The sequence below is a fragment of the Gallinula chloropus genome (assembly GCF_964237585.1).
Source record: "Gallinula chloropus genome assembly, chromosome: 5".
Taxonomy (NCBI): Eukaryota; Metazoa; Chordata; class Aves; order Gruiformes; family Rallidae; genus Gallinula; species Gallinula chloropus.
The window spans coordinates 19,868,070-19,893,765 of record NC_140090.1 but is presented as its reverse complement, the minus strand read 5'-3'; the positions used below and the strand labels follow the sequence as shown (position 1 = coordinate 19,893,765).

Sequence of the window (25,696 nt, the reverse complement as noted above, 5' to 3'; positions counted from 1 at the left end):
TCATACAAATAATATACACATGCTTACTGATGATGGAGCTGGATTAACTTTTCATATCTAAAATTAAAACATCTGCTGTAAGCAAGTCAACGAACCTAATCTCAATGTCTAGACTCTCCCTACTGTCACGGGAAAGAGAAGCACATTTCTCTCTTTAGATAGATATCTGAGCTGATTCATTCTTTTCATTCTTTAGAGATAACTTCATTGTCCACTGGCTGTAGAGGAGCTTAAATAAATTAGATGTTTAAGATGTTACAGGCAGTTCATGTGCATTGGCATGGGTTGATGTCAATAGGTGAGGGAAATTCCATATTACTGTGAGCTGGGTATTTGAATGATTTATTATTATGTATTATAAACAAGAACTTCCAGGAGCTATATTTGGAATATTCATTATTTGTTAAATTTTTCTTTTTTTTTTTTCTCAGAGCTTGAAGAATCCAGACAAAAATGCCCACCATGCTGGTACAGATTTGCAAATACTTTCTTGATCTGGGATTGCTGGAGTCCATGGTTAAAAGTAAAACACGTCGTCAACTTAGTTGTGATGGATCCATTTGTTGATCTTGCTATCACTATTTGCATTGTTTTAAACACCTTGTTTATGGCCATGGAACATTACCCAATGACAGAACAGTTTAGCAGTGTCCTTTCTGTGGGGAATTTGGTAAGTAGTTTATCATATACTACTTGGTGTAAAAATACCCTTTTTAAAAGAAGAAAATTATTGCGTTGGTTTTAAATTTATTCCAGGTTGGATTTTATAACCAGTTTAGAAACTGTATATATGTGATTTTTATAGATAAAGTGATTTTTGCTTTAGCCTTTAACTTTCATAAATCTACTTTTTAGCTATTATAATAACTAAATATATGTGGAAGCGGATGTTCAGTCTTCACTGGATTGTAGACTTCTTGAGGTCTTCCGTGGGTTTTTTCTTCAAAAGGTTAAGGTAGATTATCTAATTTTGATATTCCATCACAGAAAATATTTTTCTTCTATAAGAAATTGATGTACTATCAGATGTCAGAATTTTTCTTTGATTTTTTTTGAGTTACACTACAGTGAAAGTGCATTTCCAAGGAAGGCATATTTCTTGTTAGCATTAAGCCCTTGCCACTTTAGGTAACTAAAAAATACTTATTCACCTATAAGATTCTTGGTTATTCTCTAACAAAAAGCTCCTTGTATCTGTAAGTTTATTAGTGATGCCTTTCCCAATTTTAATCTGTTCCAGACATTTAAGGTTATGTATAAATCCTTTTCTATGCAGATACCTAAAAGTAACATAACACTTAAATGCTCTTGTCTGTGTCTCTCCATTTGCTTTTAATGCTCAGGAAGCAGAGGACTGAACTTTGCAAGTGTTTCTTTCAGAAGATTCATGCTTTTTTAATTTTTTGCCAGCTCACATAACTACCAATAGTTTACACAGGGGAGGTCTGGATTGACTCACACAGCAGGCAGTCCTGAAAATCAAAACCAACAAAGTTTTCTGAACTAATCACTCAATAAGCTTAGTTTTGAAAAGTCTGCTAAGATTTAAATGGAGCAGTAATATATTTCCCAGTCAGAATATGTTTTAAAGTCTAAACATTTTATCATATGTACTGGTAATACATCCTTCTATGGCTTTCTTTAAAAACAGAACTAAAAATTAAATTAGTACCTACATGTCCCTGTGTGCTTTACAGTTTCATTTCTCCTGGACAAAGATTTAATTGCTGGCATGTTCTTTTATTCATCACAGATTACAGAATCTTGTATTTTAAAATGTTGGTCTGTCATATTCTTTGCACTCACGATGACTTCTGCCATGTCCCATCTCATATTTTACTTTTTTTTTTCTCTAACTTAGCAACAGTCACATTTTTAATTACCTTTATAACAATCCACTATCCTTAATTAGGACTATATACATATATATGCAGTGGATACTATTCCTGCTGGTTTCAATTAAATTCTCTGTTCCTCCCTGTATTAATCTATTAACCTTAATTTTGTGATTTCCATTCAAAATATGTAATTTACTCTTTGCTTGTGATATCACGGTCTGTTTAAGAATAAATTAAATATTACAAATATGACTCTGCCTTTTTTGTAGCATTTTAATAAGAAGGAAGAATTAGTTCTAAAATGCAGTGATACATTTTCATAATACTAAAATAAATACTGAAAAAGTCCTAAGTAATTTTAAGAAAAATTGAGTTTACTTTCTGGTAAGACTTGGCTTTTGTCAAGAATAATCTTCTTTGCTGTGTTCTCTTTACCATACATAGCAATACCTGTTACATTTTTCTAATTATATGGTTACATCTCTCATATCTCAATCTAAAAATAGCTATATTTCTCATTTCTCAAATGTATACACTTTTAAAATTGTTAATATTTACACTTTGACAAGGGTGAATGTTTTCACAGGATTATACCCACTTCCTAATCTTCTTAAATTAAAAGGTAATAGTGAGTGTAGTTATAGTGTTGTAAAAAGTCAGCTGTGCTTCCATAAAATTTTCTGTAGCAGAACTGAAAACAAGTTTGGTAAAGAACTATCATAAAACAATGACTTTTGGATCACCTAGAATATTCTTTGAGTGTTGTTCAGAATATTAATGGTTTTACTGCTTTTGCATTATGGTCCAAAAATTCTTTATTACCCTGCAATAAACATTGATCACTACTTATTGCAAGAAAGTGTTGGGTTAAATTCCGGACTTTAAAATGTTAAGGAGTGTTGGTATTTTATTTTACACTACCAGATTTTACACTACCAAATATTTCAAAGAACATTATCATCATGAAGTTCTTTTTCCTCAGAAGGAAATAGCTGTCATACAGAATAGTAGCTGTGCTTGAAACCTCTATAACCTTACAAAGAGCCCAGTGGAAAAAACTCCTATTTCCCCTGTCCATTCCACCCATACTCTTCAACTCTGACCTAAAAGACAGACCTTACAGAGTCTGTCCTTAGAGAGTCTGAGCGTACAGTGTTTCTCCTAACATTTCTGATTAGACTAAGAGTAAGGAAAACAAATTGCTGTCAAGTTATTTGCTTTATTGGGGCTATCATCTAGCAATAGAATGGAAAACTCTGGATATCACATCTGCTGGATGGATGGTTCAGAACATTTCAGTCACACATGAACTGGAGCTGAGCTGCTGACTGGTGAATAGGTTTTTATAGCTTTATCAAAATTCTGCCTTCCTATATCTGTCCTAATTTATTAATTTGAATTTAATTATCAGTTTTCAGTGTTTAAAAATACTTGAATACCATTTGGAGATAGCAGTCAGATGTTTTATACAGTGACGGGTACAAGTAACAGGTATGCAAACTCAAGCTGGATTAGAAAAAATAACTCACGTATAAAAATGTCTCATAACAACTCAACAAATTATTACATGTTGTTTTAGGTATTCACTGGGATATTCACAGCAGAAATGGTACTGAAGATAATTGCTATGGACCCTTATTATTATTTCCAAGAAGGCTGGAATATTTTTGATGGTATTATTGTTAGCCTTAGTTTAATGGAGCTTGGTCTTGCAAATGTTGAAGGATTATCTGTTCTTCGGTCATTCAGATTGGTAAATACCTTGATAATTTAATATCTGCATGCAGTTGTCTTATTGATAATAATTATCACATTACTTGAAAACCTAGGCTATTTCCTAATATACAGAACAGTAAGTAGTGACTTAGTTTATTAGCACCAGTTGCCATGGTACCCAACTTCACATACTGTAGTTTGGTTACTAAATACTATTTTTAATTTAGTGTTCATGATTTGAATGGACATCACAATACCAGCATCAAATTGTTGCTTCAAAAACTGTCTTCTAAATAAGCCTGGTAAACCTAATGTGGTGCTGAGGGAAAGGTGATGAAAAGAGTATAAACTTCTAAGATGTTTAAAATAATTAAAATAAAATGTGGTACAATTAATTTTTTTATGTGCATCACTAAGATGAAATGCTGAACACTGCAGTTTAGGCAAATACCAAACTCCATGCTCCCTGCTCTCCGTTAAAATAATATATTCCTACTGGACTACAAATTAGTCCACAGAAACTGACATGCTCTGCCAAATAATGTGGACCTAGCTTCTATTTTGTAACACAAATGATTCATCTGCATTTTTGTTTTTCAGCTTCGAGTTTTCAAACTGGCAAAATCTTGGCCAACACTAAATATGCTGATTAAGATTATTGGCAACTCTGTGGGAGCTCTGGGTAATCTGACCCTGGTGCTGGCCATCATTGTGTTCATTTTTGCTGTGGTTGGGATGCAGCTCTTTGGGAAAAGCTACAAGGAATGTGTCTGCAAGATTTCTAGTGACTGTGTGCTTCCACGCTGGCACATGCATGACTTTTTCCACTCTTTCCTGATTGTATTTCGAGTGCTGTGTGGAGAATGGATAGAAACCATGTGGGACTGCATGGAGGTTGCAGGCCAAACCATGTGCCTTATTGTTTTCATGCTAGTCATGGTGATTGGAAACCTAGTGGTAAGTGATGAACATTTTTAAACATTAACTCTGATGTAAAATGTACACAGTTTACAGTTAGTAATGAGAATATCATACTTCTGTTTAGAATTAAAAAATAAATCCGAAAATGCTAGATTTTGGGTAAAAACACGGTAATACCCTTCTCCCCCCTTCCACTCATTTCCACACCTGAAGTAGTCTCACTGTAAGCCCAAGAATTTAGAAATACACCAAAATGTCAAATCAAACACCCTATCATGGGACATCTACAGCTAATTTATAGGTGTTTAAATCCAAATGTCTTCCTTAATTCTCTTGAAAATATAAATCTTATGCTGCACCAGCTCCTCGGCAGCTGCTCCCTCAGAGCAGCTCCAACAGACTTCCTTACACCCATTACAGCGGACTCCAGCACTAATACTATTGACTTAATACATATAAAGTATAATTTAGATGTTCTTAAATAGAATATCTTGAATTCAAATACTGAACTTTTTTGCCTATTTAGGTGTGAAAAGCAAAAATTAAATACAGACTGGACATCCATCCTAAAACTGTGTTTGAAATTTTCTAGCTCAAAATTGTAGAAGAAACCTTTATAGAGAAAATTGAATTCAAGCTGACAAGATAAAATGTCAAATGTTCAATTGAGTAATATTGAATTGCAGAGAACTTCTTAGAAATCAGGTCTAGTTGGAATGTACCATTTGCACATTTGCTTTATTTTTAAGTTTCTTTTACTGTTAATCTTTGCAGTTTGTTCTGATGTGCCTAAAAGCTACATTTCATTACTTTTCAAAATTCTCTTGTATACTGACATATTCTAACATGATTTAAATTTTTATGCAAGAGAATTCAAAGTGTTTCTATCCTGGTTGTTTACATGACCTTGTGATCTCCACATTATATCAGCAGAAATGTGCAGATCCTCAGGAAGTTATTTCTGATCAGTAACCTGCTCTACGTTTTTATTATTTTTTTCTCAGTGTTAGCTTCAGCATAGAAATCCTGTTTCAGATTCATACTGTGTTCTTTCTTCCAAGTGTCTTTTTACCTTCAGGTATCTTTTCTGGAATAGTGAAAGTCTGCAGAATTAAATCTCAGAGAGAGTACAAATGAGAGACCTAATACATTTAACTCTGGGGAAATTTATTTATGCCACTTTGCCATATCATGACAACTTTTGATGCCTGATGGCATATCAGACATAAAGTATGAAATCGTGAATTGCTTGTAAGCTTCAGTGAAGTGGCTACATTTTATACATTACATTAAAACAAGAGTAATGATGGTCAAATTCTGAACAGTTCTTGTTACCTGCCGATGAAATAAATGCTTTGCTTTTTAATTCCTAAAATTTTCAAATTTCATCAGGTGGAAAAAGAAAAAAAAATCAAATAGTATAGTATTATTATAAACATTAGAGATTTAAGCGTTAAAATTAATTTTAAAATATTCCTTGTAACCTTTTATGTCAAGCTTTATAGAATTTAAGAGAGAAGCCCAGAATTAACAGAAAATCAGTCTTGTGGTATAATCTTCCAAATAGTAGCTAGAGAGTATAAGTAGGTTATTATAGCATTAACTGATGTTTCTAAAATATCTGCATCAGAGAAACTCATCTAATTTTATGACTCATGTTTATTTAATTCTACTTAAATTCCAAGTGATTTTAAGAAATTTAGACCAAAGCCTTTCTACCTGATGAATAGCTGGAATTTTTGTAACTTTTAAAAATTTTAGTAAGGAGCTCTTTTGTAATTTAAGGTGCTATAGGGTTGTCTAAAGTTAGCGAATGTTGTTTTTCAAAAGAATGCATGCTATTTGCCAGTGTCCTATAAAAATTCTCACTTCTTACATATACGTATTGACTATACAGCTGTATCCTCTCATCTTTTAGGTATTGAACCTGTTTCTGGCCTTGCTGCTGAGCTCATTTAGTTCAGACAATCTTGCTGCTACCGATGATGATAATGAAATGAACAATCTCCAGATTGCTGTGGCAAGAATTCAGAAGGGAATAGATTATGTTAAAAAAAAGATACAGGAGTTCATCCAAAAAGCCTTTGTTAGAAAGCAGAAAGCTTTAGAGGAAATCAAAGCACTTGAAGAGCTAAACAACAAGAAAGACAGCTGCATTTCCAATCATACTGCTGTTGAAATAAGCAAAGATCTGAATTGTATTAAAGATGGGAATGGTACCACCAGTGGTGTAGGCACGGGCAGCAGTGTGGAAAAATATGTAATCGATGAAAATGATTACATGTCATTCATAAACAATCCAGGCCTCACTGTGACAGTGCCAATTGCAGTTGGAGAATCAGATTTTGAAAATTTAAATACAGAAGAATTTAGCAGCGAATCTGATATGGAAGAAAGCAAACAGGTAGGATTTTTTTGTATCTTAATTAAATCGTCATCACGTATCTACATATTTCTTAATTACATATTTAGAATTAAGAACTGTCTTATTTCATGTAAATATTTTGTGGTTTTAATGTAATTATAATTCAAGAAAGAAATTACTCTACATGATGGTATACTAGGGGTCCTTAGCATTTACATTTTAAATACTGTGTTTATAGACATTTGAAAGATGTATCATTTGAAACATGATTGTGTCTTTCACAGTTTTATGAAGTTTTAGGGCTAGCATACATTTCATAAAGTGTTCTTTCTGTGGTACCTATAATGCAATCAGGATTTATGGAATAATAGTATTGCAGAAGGCTCAGGAGCAACAAAGTATATACAGATTTGCATATGCAATTGAAGTGGAGAAAAAGTGGTTTTTTTCTATATTTAGGTTAGTTCTAAAAATGAACCCTGAGACATCATATATAAGTGATGCATTGTGTATTATCTAAAAATTTGTGTGAGTAATACTTGTACAGATTTTGGGTTCAGAGACTATGGCTGGCTAAATTGAAATAATCCAGATGCCACTCAATGTCATGATAGACCAGTATTTCAAGTTATCTTGGACACCAGAATGATCTTGTCATATAGATGCATGTGGAAAGAGTTATCTTGAAAGCCTTATATTATTACTTTGCAAAGAGACAGAAGTTGGTCTAAAAAACAGAGGCTGTCTGAAAATATCAGAAGCTCAAATACCAGAAGTGATCATGAACATGTGGAAAAGGTATTCAAGGAAAACTTTGTACGTTGGAATAATGATCAATGACAAATTCATACAAGCATTACCAGAATATAATTATATCTAATGCCATTAGAAATGTAGGAACTGTGAGGTCTAAGGGATTGGGAATCATGAATAAATATGTTTTCAATTAGATTAGAAGCATGATGTTGTGTGATAACTCATACAAAAGGTCTTCTCACCATAAAGTAAGTTTGTCTATAAAGAAGCCCTGGATTTACAACTGTATCATGGCTATATATAGCTGCCAGATGTGCAAATAATGTTGTATTCTTCAGCAATACCAAACTATGTCACATGACATGAATGGATAGTTATGACCCAGTGAATCATAGTTGGATTCCTTGCTAAAGAACATAAGCATGAAGAGTGTATGTTTATTTGCAACTGCAAAGAAGGTTACTCTGCATAACAGCTGCAAGATTAAGAGCAAGATACCCTGTCATCTGAGTTGCTCAGTTAAGAGTCAAACATTTTCAATGCCTATGTAGAACACTGTATAGTAGTAGTGCTTATCCATGGCAATTTAAGAATACAAAAGATTCAGGAAGTGTAAGGTGATATAATTTATGAGGTTGACTATTATCAAAACCCAAGCTTTTAAAGTGACTCTGGATCTGAGAGTCAAGTATTTTTCACATAAACTCATCTAATAGAAGTCAATCATCTTTCCAATTAATCTTTTGCATAGTTTTCCAAGTCTTTTTACATACTATGATCTTTAAAATGACATTTTACTAAATATTTTTGTTTTCCTTGTGGTTAGTTTTGAGTGATGAGTACCTTCCTAGTAACTTCATCTTATTAAGCTACATGCCTAAAAATTTCCTATGTTACTTTTAAAAAGTTTGTAATATGCATTAGGAAGTTGGGAGGCTTATAAGCTGCGCGGATGCTGAATGTATGGTTACATGACATGTTAGCCTCAGCAGCAGAGCTGGCTTGGGACGTTCCCATCCACACCTGGCTACTGATCCCCTGGCAGTCTTTATCTGCTACAGTGCTTGTTGGGTCTGTACTACAAGGCATGTCACTGGAGTGATGTAAGTTAAATAACATCATCCCACAGGTATTATTTATTTCTTCTTTAAGATAGTTTGAATGGTTTAGTTTACAGTGTACTGCCATATATTGTATCAGAAGAGCTGAGGAGAAAATAAAATGCAATCCAAAGGCAGAAACTCCTCTGTTTTCCAAGGGAATACATGATGTAAGTACAACTGAAGAAAATGGAGTAAAAGCCCTTGCATTGAGGTTACTTTCACAAGTAAATCCCTCATTCTCATCTTTGCTTGGTTCAGGCATCATGTTTTTTTCTTTGAAGGCCATCCTGAAGTTTCAGGACCATAATAAATCAAGAGATTTTGCTTTTTTTGTGGACTTTGAATGTCTTCAGGAAGAGAAATCAAATTGCACAAGCAATTTGAAAATGAAAATTTCAGGTGACTGTGAATCCACAAGTAAATCATGGATAATGAATATCTTAAGAACTTGTGGATAATTTTCAACAGGGACAGGATTAATTTAGGACTTCTGTGGATCCTCAAGATTTCCACAGAATGTAATAAGCTCTACCATTGCAAAGTTGGAGCAATAGCATTTCCCTCAAGTTCTGCTCACTCACAACTGTATAACTCTTTGTCATGTATTTGTACAGTGCAAATGTGCACATTGTGAATGGTATCTAACAAGACAGGAATTTCTTACCCGTGCCCTGAAAATTGTGAATTACATATTAATTGCAGTATCTGTTCTGGATTCCTTTTTCCATTCCTACTGGATGATTTTTAGGGAAAGGATAAAGTGCTGTGGTTTGGGTTGTTTGTTTTTTTTTTATTGTGTGCATAAAAATCCACCTGCTTTGGTAATATGCGAACAGATGTTCTGATGTGTCATGGGATATTGTGAAGATTCCAAATCTTTTCCTATTAAGTCAACAGTAATGTTGAGTCTTTTGCTGACTTCTGATTGTCTTTTAAGAAAGATAAAGAGTATATTGGTGCAGCATTTACGTTATCTCTTTAGAACAGTACATCATCAGTACACAGTACACAGGCTTTATTTTGCCTCTCAGGGAATACTACTGAGACAATATTCCTGCTAGGAGAATGCCTGGTCTGCAAAAGGAGGGGTAAGAGATAGGGAAGAACTTTCTCTGCCTTAACTGTGGCAGTGTTTAGAACTTAAAATACCCTCAGGAGGTATCCCTGTCAGTAATTTTTGAACAGAGCTGTGGGAAGTTAGATCTGCATAAGAACTGTAAAATGAACCATTTTTTTCCTGGTGTCTTGCTGACTGCCACTGATGTTAAGAGCAGAATGATTATTTAAAGTTTGTCAGCAATAACCGATCATGATAGAAGTGGTGCAGGGTCTGTGTGGCCCAGAAGAATATGCTAAGAGCGGGTAATTATTATAGAATTTGTAACTGTGGCCGAGTGAGGAACAAAATATAACGTTTTCTATTTTTATTATCAGATACATTATGGTGCAAAGTAAGTCCAGTAACTAAGTTTTGTTTGGAAGGCTGGTTCCATTCTCTCCCTCCCCTTCCCCCCCATCCTGCCCCTTCTCTTCCCACTTTTCCATCTTAGAAAAACACTTCTAATTAATACACTAGTTAATAACTTTGCAAATCTGCCAGAGTCCATTCTGGAACCTGGTTCCAAGCTCCAGTCCTAAACAGATCTTTCTAACACCTACTACTAGTACTCTGGTGAAGTCTTTGTTTGGATAAAACATAACTATGACATTTACTAGATTTAGAAGTTACCCATTGCTTTAGAGTAATAGATGGCTGAAAGTACATGAAAGCAGCAGACATTTATTTGATACTTTGAAGGAGGATTTTGGCTGTATCTACTATCAGAAAGTAGAGGTGCAACACCCAATGAAATACATGGCAGAAATAACAGATATTAAATAGAATTAACTTTGAAGATAGTAAGAAAATTAGAAGTAACTAAAGGGGATAATTTGGTGCTTTTTCAAGGTAGCATTGTGGATGCTGTTTCTATTATGAAATAATCCTGCTAATCAGTGAAATGAATGTACTATGTTAATATGACCAAACATAACCCTGCTAACTATTGTATTTCTGTACTACTTAACCACCATTCATTATATCTGAATTGCAACTTTATGAATACAGTTTTGGATTTCAATATGGAAAAATAATTTCAAGGATATTCATCAGCTAGGAAAAGCTTATTTCACAAAGAAATAAATACATATACCTTCAGGCCTCTATCATTCTGAATTTCAAAAGCCTTTGTATCTACAGTATTTGTACAGTAAGTATAAATTCAGACTGGAGAAGTTAGGCTGCTCAATTAACTTCTGAAATCACAACAGATGGTTTTAATAAAATCTAATCCACTGGACTTTCAAAACAATGAGTGAGTTCAGTTTTTTTATTGTCTTCACTAGTGTGTCTGAAGGAAGTAAAAAGGCATGAGCATAGTCATTACATTCCCAAAAGTAAACTATTGCCATTAGGCTTCAATAAATTTCTTAGCCAAAACTTACCCAGCAGTGATTTGAACAATATTTTGGATGATTTTTAATTGCATTTCAACAACCTAAATTCCCCTCTTCTAAAACCAACCAATTCTGGGACAGTGTCTTCCAAAGGTACTGAATATTTCAATTACAGACTAGCTGTGGATAATGTATCAACCTTTGGATACACAGATGAGACACTGTCCAGACACCAATCCAATTTCTTCTTAGAGAGAGATTAAAGAGTCAGAAGTATGTAGCGTACTAAATCTAAACTGGAAACTTGCAGAGTATGATACTTCATCACATCTAATTTGAACAGAAATTAAGCGGGTTTATTTTCACTGAGATCTATAAATTCTACTACCATTATTAGAGGATGAAGGGGGAATGGGACGACATTCAAAGTATTTTGCTTAACGTATGCACATTTTTTTCAAATGAGAGAGATAATCGCATACTCAGTTAAATGTAGATTAGAATATTAAACCCAAAAAACCCTTAAAATTTTCAATAATATGCATTAAGCACTATATAAATACCGGAATGCTTTCCAAATCTGCTAATCATGTCTTTATTAATTCATTGCATTTTTATTTATGAATCATAATTTCAGAGTGTGGATTATTAGGTCTAGATTCTGCATTTCTTCTTTCTTTAAAATAAGCTAACACGTTCTTTAGAAAAGTTTGTTGAACATTTCAGGTGGTATGTATTTCCCTTTTCGCCAACTGATCATAAAATATTTAATAATTATGTTTTAATTGTGTTAAAGCCATGTTTGAATTAGAGATTCCAAAAAGAGGAAAACTAGAGATCCTGTGTCTTGAACTTCACTACCTACCATTCTTACTTCTCACAGGGGTAGAACCAAGCTGGAGTAATCAAGAATGCAGCTCTGGTGCTTTTTAACCAGGTAGAGCAACGTGTCACCATTTTCACACAGGTTACCTAAGCAAGTTATACATATATATGTATATATATATATAATCACTCTTTTAATGGATTTTGACTGGCCTGCATGCTATTCAGCTATGTACCTTCCCTATCCATTGCAAGACAGTAGAAACATGCACAGCTGCTCTCTGCTGAGTCATGGGACTCACATCACAGCATGGTCAGGTGGGATTGGCAACCCCAACATATATTTTTTAACTTTGCTAATGATTTTTCTGGATATTTTAATACAGTATATAGCAATAACTGCATGCTCTACAGGTTTTGAAGTATGGATCATAAAAGGAATGTTATACATTAAAGAGGCCAAAGAAAAAGGGAGCATGCATAGTTTTTAAACAATAAAAACAACCCTTTTTGATTCAGCCCTTATAAATGTAACTATTTCATGCAAAGTGTGAAGTGATTTATGTAATGATTACTGCCACAACTTCAGGTCCTTAATGAATAACATTTAAGCTATCGCAGTAGCTACTCGCATAAAGATTACACTGTTACACATTTAAATCTACAATGCACTGTAATGCAAATCTTCAAGATGCTATAAACTACATTCTGCATTCATTTGGGCAGTGCATATCTTGATTTTTATAAACTATAGGTAGAGCAAACAGTTTCATAATTGTTAAAATTATTCTTAGCAAATAACCCCCCCCTTAAAAAAACTCAAAGAATTTTATAAATCCTTTTTTTCTTAAACTTAAATTCCTTCATAAACAGTGGTGGTTTTGAGTATGCTTCATGATAGCAGTTTGTGACTGAGTCGGGGGGCTTTGTGTAAATTAGAAAGGCTATGGAATAGTTGGCATAATTCATCTAAAATTCCATGTTTATTTACCCTACAGCTTTTTTCATTATAATCTCCATTTATGCATAATTGGTAGAGCCTTCAGGAATAGGGACAGGAAATATTGCACAGAAGCCAAAGTGACATGAAACCAAGGAGGTCAAATTTTCCCAGTGAAACTTGGTGTCAAAGTTTTGTTGGGATTGTGATTTCAGTTCCATAGCAGGATCAAAGATGTTGCCTTCGGGCAGAGTCTCACGGGTTTCAAAAGGGCAACCAAATGGTTGTTTTGTACCATTAATTATAGTGTAGTAGTATCTATATCTATCTATTTATCTATATCTATATTATATCAGAGTATAAATTGTCCAGAGATGCCAAAAAATAATTCATATCAGTATGTATTTGAAAATTCTCAGATTTTACTGATTACATTTTAAACCAAGATATGCCTCAACCATCAAATAAAACTCTAGGGAAAGAGATTTTTGAAGTGGTTTTCATAATACTGCATAAAAGTCAAATATCATAAGATCTGAGATTTAAAGTCAGTTTAGAATCACCTTGGAATCATTGTTTGCCATTATTTTATATTTTGTCACTCAATTACAGTGCAGCTTTCAAGATTCAAAGGATAAAACCACATGGCTAAATTACTAAAGGCAATTTGTAATGGCTGAATCCTTTTACTTTATTGTCACTTGAATCATGAAGCCGTTTGTAAAGCTTAAAACCTTAGTAGCCTGCTCTTGCTCTTATTGAAATCTAGAATAAGATCAAATGAGAGCAAGACTGGGTCTTAAGTGAATGCATTTTCTTGTAAATGGGCACATTAACATGCTGTTGGTCAAAGCTTGTTTTAATGATCTAAGCTCTTGAAAAGAGATGCACTGCTCTGAAAGGAGAGTATGGAGGCTGATTGTACATGTATTAACCAAGTATTTGGGTTGGTGATGAAGCATTTTTTAATTTTATATTCTATACAATATTTATAATACTATTTTCAGAAAAATAAATTCCATTGAAGTAGTCTTACTTTTTTATTTTATTTGTGTGTGTGATTTCCACAGTATTGCTGAGGCTTCTGCTCTAGTCAAGCATGTTTTGCTGATTCAGGCCTTGAGAATGCTGCATCATAAGCAATTGCTTTCAAATGTATCCTTGTAAAGGAAAACGTGGTATCATTGAAGATGCAAATAAGTATTTACAGGGCATGGCGTGTTCTAGAGGCTGATAATCACATTTATTAGGTGCAAAAAAGATTGTGTTAATCCATCATGTATCTTGAGTTTCCTATTAGTTTTATTAGTTTTATTGCTAGAAAAAAAAAAGATCATTAAAGTTGCTTTATTTGAAATGCAATAGTTCTTTCCTAATTTAGGAGCTTGAAGCAAAGAAGAGGAGTTTTATTAACCTAATGAGTTGGGTTGGTTTTTTGTAATGCAATTGCTTTAGATTATTTGAAAAATAATCAAGAGAATGATTTATGTGAAAAATGATGAAGACAATTATAGTAGGTTTTGGTTGTATTGATTATAAGTTGCACTTCTGTCACTGTTTTTTAGCAACTATGCTGACAGGATTACTTGCAACAGAATTTACATCGGAAGCACGTTAAAAATTGACTGCCTTTTAATTGGCACTCATATAGATTAATAATTGACTCTTACTATGAGCCTTTGTCTAGCTTCTATTAAGTAAGTGATTTAATGATGGTGGATCAGGCCATTAATTAGTTTTAACTTTGCTAACTTGAATGTGACAGATTATTATTTTCACAATATTTGTTTTTATATAATGAAGAAACTGCCTATAATTTCATTGACAGATTTAAGACTTCATATTTCTTTGTATTGCAATGATTTTCCTTTTTAAAAGAGAGCCATATGTGTGGACAGGAGGACGGCGGTGTGCTAATAATGCTTAACATAACATACATTAATGTGCATTTTGTCTGTAAATGTAATACAGAAAGCAAAGTTCTAAACATCCTCACTATATGAGGTGTGCAATATCTTATTTCAGACTTACTGATCTACATGACCAGTAATAAAATTATTCCATTTAGAGGCAATACAGTCATAACTATTTTACATATGTAAATTTTGGAAATTGTGGAGGAAGCATGAAAAAGGGAAATGAAAAAGGAAACATATTTTAACATGTTTACCAATCAAGAATTAGCCATTGGAAGCATCCAATCTTCAATGTAGTTATACAAATCTTTTCACATTGTCAGACGTATGAGAGATCATAATATTTAAAAGGGGAAGGAATGATTTTCAAACTCATAACTATGTTATGAGTTTGGTCACAATGCAGTAATGGCGATGCAACCTGAGGTCTGAGCAACCCTATATTGACTACATTTGCACTTGTGTGAAGGGCCACTTCTTGAAACTTAATCCTGAAATTATCTGTCAACCAGCATGAATGTTTTTTAAACTTCATTCATCCCATGGAATAGTTGAATATGAGAAAAGAAGCACTTACCAAACTAGATAAAGATATGTGTGCAAATTACTTCATTCATAGCTTAAAAAAGCCCTTAGGTCCCTGCACCTTTTCCTGGAGGGACTGGTTTTTAACTGGAATTAAATAACTAGTTTTAATTTGCTGTGTTGTCTCTGAAGGAGAGAACACATGGAAATACCTCTTTTAAAAGTTATTGTTTATTATTTATTGCAAAATTATTCAAATAATCTTAATAGTATTTTTTAATATTCTAAAAATATGTAACTATCTTGAAAATTAAAGGTGAAAAGTGCTTGGTATTAAGCATTCTCTCCAAAAAAATGTATAAAAAGGTCATCATATACGTCAAAAGGAATGACAAGGTCTGTTTAGCTGAAACCAGAAACCTAGTCTGTGAACAAATGCCCTTTGTTACATCAGTGCCTATACAATTTAAAATATTTAAGTTGGAGGTGCATTATAGATCCCCCTCAAAATTGCTGTGTATTACTGCTACATGGTATAAACCAGATGTATTTTATTGCCATGATATTTTTTATGTTGCTTTCTGATTACAAACCTTATTTCACAGTAAAAGATAATGTACTTTGGATTATAGCATTTGAAGATGCAAACAGTATTGATCACTGAAAACAAGTCACAAACTCTATGTGCAGTTATTGCATTAGTTACATGCATCTTTAGCAGGCTTGTCCTGTAAAATACGCTTTCTTAAAAGGACAAAATTATGGGCAGTCATGCATGACTGATAAGAAGCTTGACCTGATCCAAATTTCAATGTACTTAGTAAAAAGTTACTTAGTTCCAGTTGCTTTATATCACTCTCCAGTTATCGCATTTTTCAGATCTAGAAGTGCTTTTACTACAGTAAGGACTATAGTATTTCAGTGTACACAAAAGTAGTAGAATGATAGGAAAAATTTGGGATGGAAAGGACCTCAGGAGATCTCTCAATATGCACAAGAGGCTGGCATGCAAAGAAGATATTTCAGATATGGTAATTTGTGTTTCCTGCAAAAATTAAATTGTGCAGAAATTTGCCCTTAAATGCCATAGATACGTTTATGAAAACACTACCTGTAGCAGACATGTGGGGCTTTTGGTTAGTTCATTTTGCTGGGAAAACTAAAACACATTTTCAGTGTAATCCAGTATAAAGACATAACTTGAGAGCGTTGTACATGCAAGCTCTCCAGTTTTAATACTACTGAAAGTACTTCAAAGTCTTATACGTGAATCAGGTTAGTAACCAAATTATATTTAATTGTTCCCTATGAGAAGGTAAATTGTGAAACAGAACTATACAATGTATGGCTTGTTACTATGTTTTTATTTATGGTGATGCATATTCATCAATATAAATTCAGTGTTTTTCAAAAGTCAGAGACTGGCATGATTTGATTCAGTATAATTTTTTATAGACTGTGTATCTAATGATAAAAAATTGTTATGTGGAACTTTACTTGCAGAAACTAAATGCATCCAGTTCATCAGAAGGCAGCACGGTTGACATTGCCCCTCCTGGAGAGGGCGAGCAAGCAGAAATTGAAAGTGAAGAAGCCCTTGAACCAGAAGCCTGTTTTACAGAAGGTTGTAGAATAACACTTGACTCAAGAGATGCATTAGTAAAATAGCATTATTACTAGTCATATTTAAGTTCTTTAGACTTTCAAATCTGATTTCTGGACCTTCGTGACCTCAACAATTGAAAGAAAATAGTTTTAGCCTAGAATGCTGGAAACAGATGCCAGAACGTCGTTTCACTACTAGGCTCTGAGTAACTTTATCTGCCTGGCCACTGCATACATCTTGTATCTAAGAAACTTCATTAACTTTTCTATTCTTAAAATGCTTTTCAGTTATTTGAAAGGGCCCTTGAAATTTGGAACAAATTAATTTTTGTGAGACTCCATTAACAAATGGAACAATGACACACAGACAGTCAAAATATCAATGTTTTTTGGATTGATTTTATTCATGATTATTTTTAGGATTGTCTGGTTTCTCTCCAAATTACATATCTAAATTAATATATTCAGGATCCTATAAAAGAGGATTCAGGTGTTTATTTTTAAAAAATACTATACAATTTGTTAAAGCTTCTAACAATGTTGACACCACAGTAAATATTGGCATTGAATAATTAACTTTTGGATCCTAAAATCTCTTAATCCAATGCAGGTTGTGTGCAGAAATTTCCATGTTGTCAAGTAAGTATAGAGGATGGCAGAGGAAAAATCTGGTGGAATCTTAGAAAAACCTGCTACAGCATAGTTGAACACAACTGGTTTGAGACTTTCATTGTCTTCATGATTCTCCTCAGCAGCGGAGCTCTGGTAAGTAGAAAAAAAAGGCCTATGCTGAAAAATTTAGATATCTCCTTAGAAGGCACACCAAAATTCAAATTTGCTTCAGAAGGACCAATTTTACTTGAAGCTGTATAAAACTACCTGCATTCCATCATTTCAGGACAAAATTAAACTTGGAATAAACCTGGTGCAATTCTATATACGCCAGGATAGCTGCTCAAGATTTAAATTGCCTGCCAACTCTCAGGATGGTCGTCAAGAGATATGAGTACAAAGGATCATTATTTACTGTGAATATATAGCTAAATATATGCTTTTAAGTCCTTAATTCCTTCCAGACTCAGCCACTTCTGGGATTCTGCTTATGAAAGACCATTCAAAAAATGAAATCATGACTTCACTTTTGCTTTTCTGGAGTCAGGATATAGGGAAGAAAGACAGGAAATCAAACCTAACAACCACTTTCCAGCAAGGTTTATGTTACCCACCTTTCCAGCTTTACTCAAGTTGAGCATTTGCTACAGTATTATTGTGCGTCATGTACATTCTTGCAAATACATTGCTCTCTGATTTTAAGATATGTTTGACTGATGGAAAGTAGAAATCTAATATTCCTAACTGCTTTCTAGAATGCAATATACATATCTGGAACATATTTTCTATTAGAAAGGTGGGGTGTGTGTGTTTCTGAATGCCAATTTATACTTTGCGGGTTTTTTCATTCATTGGTAAAATAGGATGCATATATATATCCAATACTAGTCAGGGAAGAATACATAAAGTTTCTCCAATTTATAGTATGGTTAAAGCTGGGAAATATTTAAGGTAAGAGGATGCAGAAGAACAAGGGGAAAATTATCTCTGATCTACTTAACATTTTTGTTGGTTTATTAATTATTTTTATCATGTATATTCTTTGAAACATTAGTAATACCTCTGAATATATTTTTTTTCATAGGCATTTGAAGATATATATATTGAACAGCGCAAAACTATCAAGACCATGCTGGAATATGCTGACAAAGTTTTCACATATATTTTCATTTTGGAAATGCTTTTAAAATGGGTAGCATATGGGTTTCAAATATACTTTACTAATGCCTGGTGCTGGCTGGACTTCCTGATTGTTGATGTAAGTACCCAGTCTGTAATATTGTAAAATTCCCTATAGTAAAGTCCTTTATGTTGTAAAACTCATTACTACTAAGTAATCTTCCTAGAAACATGCAAAAATAATTCATGTTGTATAGTTATACTGCATTAGTATGTATACTGCCTGCAGTGATGTGGATGTGTTATTTAAAGTACATGTATATGCCAAAAGGAAAAGGATGGCTGGCCATCAGTTTGTTCATTTTTTCCTGGTTAATAATTTCATACCCAAGATGTATCAAACTTGAAAATTTAAAAGAAAAAAGCCCTGATTTTGAAACATGCTATTTTGAATGGACTCTGATCATAATACCTTATTCCTTATCAATAGGACACTACAATGTGCACATTGTAGGTATGCAGTTGACACAATACATTTGCTCCAGATTTTGTCTGAGTTCTCAGAAATTCCTCTCCCAAAACTATGCCATTATCATTTTTAGAAAAACAGAAAGACACTGGCTATTTGGTCTAAAAATTAATTAGTTTTCATGGGCTGACAATCTGCAATAGTTAAATTAGCTATGACTTGGCAGGGTTTATGATAGAAGAGAATAAAAGATTTCTTGGCAGCTTTCCCAGCTGTGTTACACTTCTGTGCAAAGGCCTTGCTTATGTTGTCAGAAGGGATAAAAGCTGGTTTTACTCCCAGAATATTTTGGTCTCTTGCCTTCACACATTATCTGACCCAGTTCATTGGCTATACATGTCCTCAGTGTGGAACTGAGAGATGGCATGTTAGGCAAATGTGCATTTATAGTAATTTCTGGCCAACCTAACATATTTCTTCAGAATTTTGCATAAATACTGGTCTGATAAATATGTATTCTTTATGAATATATAATAGAAATGTATCAGTGACTCACAAAGAAATAAAAAAGCTAGTAGATTGTCCCACAACTCTAAAGTCCATTTCTTTTTTTCAATTTGCCCAATTTAGTTTTGTTATACTGTTAATCTTTAGCCCTATCCTTGGGGTTTTTTAGATAAACTACTACTTGTTTAAAATTATTATTTTTGTAACCTAAACCAAAACAGATTATCCTAAGCCATAGTCTATGGTTTCTTAATAATAGTTTAGCCTCAGAAATGCTGCTATCTGAGAAGGCTCTCAGAATTATAAAGAAAATCATCATAAGAAAAGCAGCTTATTTTGTTAACTTTTTGACCATAATATTTAATTTTATAAACAAAAGCATGACTAAATGAGATTCAAACCATCTACTTTTCAAAAATTATATTCAACGTTCCAGAAAGTGGTAAAAATGTCTTATTGTGCCTAAGGCTAATTTAGTGATTCCTTTAGCACAACCAGGTAACACCTGGAAGAAACATATGAACTGATGTTACCTTCCTAGAGAAAAGCAGAAAATCTACACTGCTTTAAAAGACAGTTTGAGCAGGTGTGATTCAGTAGCGTCCTCCCAGTGAGAACACTGGTGAGCTGTTCTTCATTAGAAGTGACTGAAGTTAATGAAATTGTTTAATTCCACCATCTAAAATTATTCAAGAGTAAACACTGATAGTACTTTAGGGGTTTGACCTTTAATATCTTACACACCTGAGTCCTTCTCTCACTGTGAGAAATAGCCAAAGTTGCTCTCAGTGATTGGGACCAAATTAGACTTTAATAATTACACAAAGAATTGGCAATTTTCAATTTTAATGGTTATAACCAGGACAATTGACTATTGATACATCTGGTGACCTCATTTTAAGACCATCTCTTTGCCCCACTCTTCTATTACATGCAACAGTATCTACAGCAAGGAGTACATACTTGGGTGGAGTAGCACCTTATCTACCCAAACCCACAATCTGGTAAATTAGTTCAATTAGTGCACATTTATCAGTGGTTTAAACTAAGAAACTGAATTTTGGATGCAGGCAGCTGAGAGGCAGTGATATATTAGCTATCATTGGGGAGACCAATTATGGCAGAGATAACCAATAAAGGCTTGAGACAGCAATATCGTAACCCAGTACAATTAGGTGCTACAAAGCATGTCATCCTGTACCTTGGTTTTTGTTCTCAACCCTTTTCCAGAAGCTAACTGTCATGAGTTTACTATGTTTAGGTTTTGATGTACAGCTGTAATGACTCTATGTCTTTGCCACTTACAAAGTTAGGAAATAGGGCATCGGGGAAGGATGAGGAATCTGGAAATACCCAGTGAATTTATCAATTATTAACTTTGTGTAGTTTACTGCTACAGTATGTAATCTTAGATAATCTTAAATGGATACTGGTTTATGCTGTATATTTTTAAACTTTATATGGTAGTCCTATGGTATAGACACTTTATTTCTAAATTACTGTGTTAATAATTTGTACTTGAATGAAATGTAAATAAGCAACATTTTGAACAAATCTTGTATTTGCCAAATACTGTGGGGCAGTAACAAATCTCTAAGTGGAGTGAAAATTCTCATGCCTGATAAAATTCCGGTGGGTAGAGTTTTTGAACAAAATAAGTGCAGGAAAACAACCCTCCACTCGGGCTTGTACGTATTGATGGCTTATATAATATTTCTTCCTATAGCTAAAAATGTTTCACACTTTTTGTTAAGACAGTTAAAGTAATTTAATTAAACTGTGCTCTCAACCTTTGTATTAGCTTTTCAAAATAATTAACTCAGCAGCAACGTTCTGGAAAATATCAGGGTCACATTATAGTAATACACTAAATGTGGTACGCACAGAGCAAGAGGCAGCTGCTGCCCAGACAACTTCGTAACAAAAGTAAGAAATAAGATGAGCATATTGATGTGCTCTGAAACCAAATACAGAAAGAGATGTCACTATGTCTCTCAGTCTGATATGCTTTATGTGTATACTAAGTAAATTATTTAATTAATTCAAAGGGATATTCAGGTGATATATGCATAAAACCTAAGGCTTTTGTTTAGAGAGTTTGGAACAGAATCATAGCTTACAATTATGCAATGAGACAAAATGAATTTTGAGTACTTGCCAGTAAAATACCATAATTTAAGAATTGTTCATCAAGTACATATAGAAAAAATTATATTATCTTAGCATAGGACCATAATACAAGAAAGGTTACATAAAGTATAAGAAACGGTGCATTGCGTCCAATGTCCTGTCTTCAAGACTGTCAAAATGTCTACCTGGAAAAACAATAATATAGTATCTATCAACAAATAAGAGAAATCATTAACTTATCAACAGAAAGAAAATTATTTGGGGTTTTTTTTCCAAATCTTGCAGTTCATTTTTATTCCTAGTTGAGTTTAATACCCAAACACTTATAACGACATGAAAGATAGGATAAGCTGTGTTGGAAATGAGGAGGGCCATATGCCCCTGGGGACTTGGAATCAAATCACATAAATTAGCCACTTCACCAAGTGGCACAGATTTCACATGGATTAAAATAAAGTCAAAGTGGAGCTGTATGACAAACAATCTGTCTCAGATGACAACCCTGACTGAAGAATTTGAGCAGTGCTAATTGTGATGGATAAATTTCAAAACATTTTTTGCAACAGAACAGGTTACATCAGAAGGTCTATACCCAAAAATGTGGATGTACAACCCTTTGGTTTTAGGACACAAATGTAAAAATTCTTTCCACCATTCTGATTTTATTTTTATTTCTTAAAATACTGCATCTTCATGAATTCCTACCTCGGAAGAAATTCATGTATTTATCAGTGTAGAAAGACATTTATTTTCTCACCTACTAGCAGCAAAACAGGTGGAACAGATAACAGAAGACCAAGCTAAGATGGCTGAGAAAACCAGAGCAGTACAGAACAGCTATATATACTTACACTATATACACAACAGAATTGATATAAAATAATTCAAAGCAAAACATTGCCTTTTATATGAACTGTCCTTCAGGGGAAAGCATGTTGTGTACAATAGGTGAAGTATTTCTCTGGGAAACAATTTCAAGTTTATGATGTAGGAGCAGTAACACCAAGGTAAGAAAGCTGTGAATAAGTTGAAATGGAAAGCACAAACTAGGCTGAAGAGTGACTTGCAATCAGAACCTGAAAACTGCCAATATACACAGTGCCACTGAAGTTGCCGGAGCTACAGCTGTGTAACTAGCTTAGATGGAGTCTTGTTTGTGAAAGATAACTAAGCCTTAGTGCTAGTCTGGGTATAAAATTAAGAAATCATTAATGTGAGTTCAATTTTAAAAGAGATGTCTTGCTTTCCCAATGAGGGATTTATCTTCTTAATATATATTTCACAGTTTATTTTTAATCCACAAAATGTTCTGTCTTTATACTAAAATTTATTGTCATGTCTAGGTATCTTGTTGATGAATGAATATTCTACTAAAAATACAGATAACTCCATGTCTTGTTATCTCTGGAATATATTAAGAGTGGCAAATGAGAAAAAAGAACTCTCTCACTTAAAATCACAGGACAAATCAATTGTATTAATCACAATTATTACCAACAATTACAATTATTAATGCAATGGCAAAAAATAATGTTACCTTTTGTAAGCGAACAGTCTTCAGTAACAGACTAGAGAAAATCAGTTAATTTTTTTTTAATGTGTTTATAAATCTCAGTAAGTTCCTTTACAAAATTATCCATTACAGCAGTAAAATAAACCTGTCCTTTGATAAAAGGTTTACATCCTGAGATGTGATCCAGTTGAAAGGTACAGTGGTATGAACTCGCTAAAAATCTATTTTTCTGTTAGGTAGCAACATAGTAATGAACAATTGAGTTCTATCTGCTCTAGATTGTCCTTTTGAGACATAATCTTGTAACTCTTCTGTTTATGATTCATATAACTGTTCTTTATGGATTTAAGTATATAGGAAACCACCTTTTCATATAATGGGAAAATCGTACCACCATTATCAGTGAATGTCTGTTTCTGTGCAGCAAATTATTTGAAGAATTCTCTAGACTGAGGTACAGAAATGAACATTTGAGGGTTTTCTCAAATATGCCTATGTTCATTTATGTGTCTTCTATGCTTTTGGTGGTAGAACTGAATAAAATACAAGTAAGGTATGGTATTTCCCCACTCCAAAACTACTCAAAGTAAGTAAATTAAGTTCTTTCACAAATTGTTTCTTTCTGAAGTAGGTTGCTTTATATAAAATCCTGGCAATGTGAATCAGGTGGTCACTGCTGTTGTAGATAATAAAGCACTTACTGTTATAATGTTATAATCTGTTAATATCTATACCATAGTATTTTCATGTACTTAGAAGAGGGAAAAAAATATTGAGATTTGTCAGGCAAGTGAGAAAGTGCCACCTCTGTCAATATATATTTCATAGATACCCTGGCTGTTGTTGCTATGAGCTGAATGTTTGACTTAGAATATTCATAACATAAACTAATTAAACTACATTATTTAGGATAATATTAGTGATTATAGATATTAATAATACTGTCAGTATTATTAATGTATTCAGCATTTCAAATTGCTTGGAAAGTTGAACCTTGATGAACTTATGCAATGTACGGCTGTTTTGTATTTTGTATTTAAATATTTCTGAAAATTTTATCCTTCACCAATAGTGGGCTTCCATCTGACTGTTAAACCCCATCCAGCTATAACAGATATTTAATAGCATATAATTCTTTTTCAAATATGCCTTCATATGACCTCTTGCCTTTCCAGCAAGTTTGAAAACTGTAGGTTTGCACCTCCAATGTCACTATAAGCAAGAATGGTGTTCTTGCATTTGTCACTGTTGAACTTTCTGTTGATCAAATCTGTATTCTTTCTAAATAAACAGTGTAGAACAATTTTTATAATCATATTTTTTCTGTATTTGTATAGGTGTCATTGGTTAGTTTAATAGCCAATGCTTTGGGCTATTCTGAACTCGGTGCCATTAAATCGCTTCGGACACTAAGAGCTTTAAGACCTTTAAGAGCCTTGTCACGATTTGAAGGAATGAGGGTGAGATAAAACAAGTGAATCTGAATGAATGTATATACATAACAAACTTAATGGAGATGTGTGACATTGAGATGCTTGTGCGTGTCCAGAGAAGGGCTGCAGAGTTGGTGAAGGGTTTAGAAGACAAATCTTACGGAGCTGGGCTTGTTTAGTCTAGAGTAAAGGAGATTGAGGGGAGACGTCATTGCTCTCTACAACTACCTAAAAGGTGGCTGTAGTGAGGTGGAGGATGGTCTTTTTCTCCCTGGTAGCTAGTGACAGAAGAAGAGGAAGTGATCTGAAGTTGCATGAGGGTAAGTTTAGGTTGGGTATTAGAAAAAAATTCTTTACTGAAAGGGTCGCTAGATATTGGTACAGGCTGCCCAGGGAGGTGGGCAGCCAGGAGGGATTTAGAAGGAGAGTAGATGTTGTACTTGGTCACATGGTCTAGTGCTGGACCTAGTAGGACCTGATAGATGGTTGGACACAATGATCTTGAAGGTCTTTTGCAACCAAAACTATTCTATGATTTTATGACACTCAAGCCTTCTGCAAAGAACTCCAGAATGGGAATGCATGGAAAAATGTGTGTCAAAAAGTTCCTTCCAACATGTCCTTAAAACAAGATGTATACAGCTTACATTTGGAAATTGGACCTTGAGCTCATTAAATTTGCCTGCTCACTGCTTCAGAGTTGTTTTCCCAAACCACTGACTGTTAAAATTACAATTTATTTGTGGACATCTATATAGCAAAATAAAAGGACATGGGAAATTTTAGAACAGAGAGTTGGGGGTTTTTTCACCGGTTTAGCAGGTGATTTATTTTATAAATTTCTGTAGCTGAATTCTATTCTGTGAATATTGTGAGTGGTTCACGTTGGAATTGGATTAACTGGGAAACAAAATGAAACAACACAAAAGACAAGTGACACACCAGAAACTAAAGTCACCCTGTGGCT

General features: G+C 33.7%; 1 protein-coding gene across 16 annotated transcripts in view; it reads left to right on the top strand.

Annotated features, from left to right (window-relative positions):
• Nucleotides 1–25,696, top strand: part of LOC311192037 (sodium channel protein type 2 subunit alpha) — a gene marked incomplete at both ends in the record, with an annotated part of 59,231 nt that overhangs the window by 22,900 nt on the left and 10,635 nt on the right. For all 16 annotated transcript variants that reach the window (XM_084264425.1, XM_084264435.1, XM_084264437.1 and 13 more), the window contains 8 exons: nucleotides 432–670; nucleotides 3,418–3,591; nucleotides 4,155–4,511; nucleotides 6,394–6,879; nucleotides 16,845–16,965; nucleotides 17,557–17,711; nucleotides 18,643–18,816; nucleotides 24,634–24,756. In XM_084264425.1, the coding sequence (XP_084120551.1) occupies nucleotides 432–670; nucleotides 3,418–3,591; nucleotides 4,155–4,511; nucleotides 6,394–6,879; nucleotides 16,845–16,965; nucleotides 17,557–17,711; nucleotides 18,643–18,816; nucleotides 24,634–24,756 (1,829 nt within the window). The remainder of the gene's footprint in view (nucleotides 1–431; nucleotides 671–3,417; nucleotides 3,592–4,154; nucleotides 4,512–6,393; nucleotides 6,880–16,844; nucleotides 16,966–17,556; nucleotides 17,712–18,642; nucleotides 18,817–24,633; nucleotides 24,757–25,696) is intronic.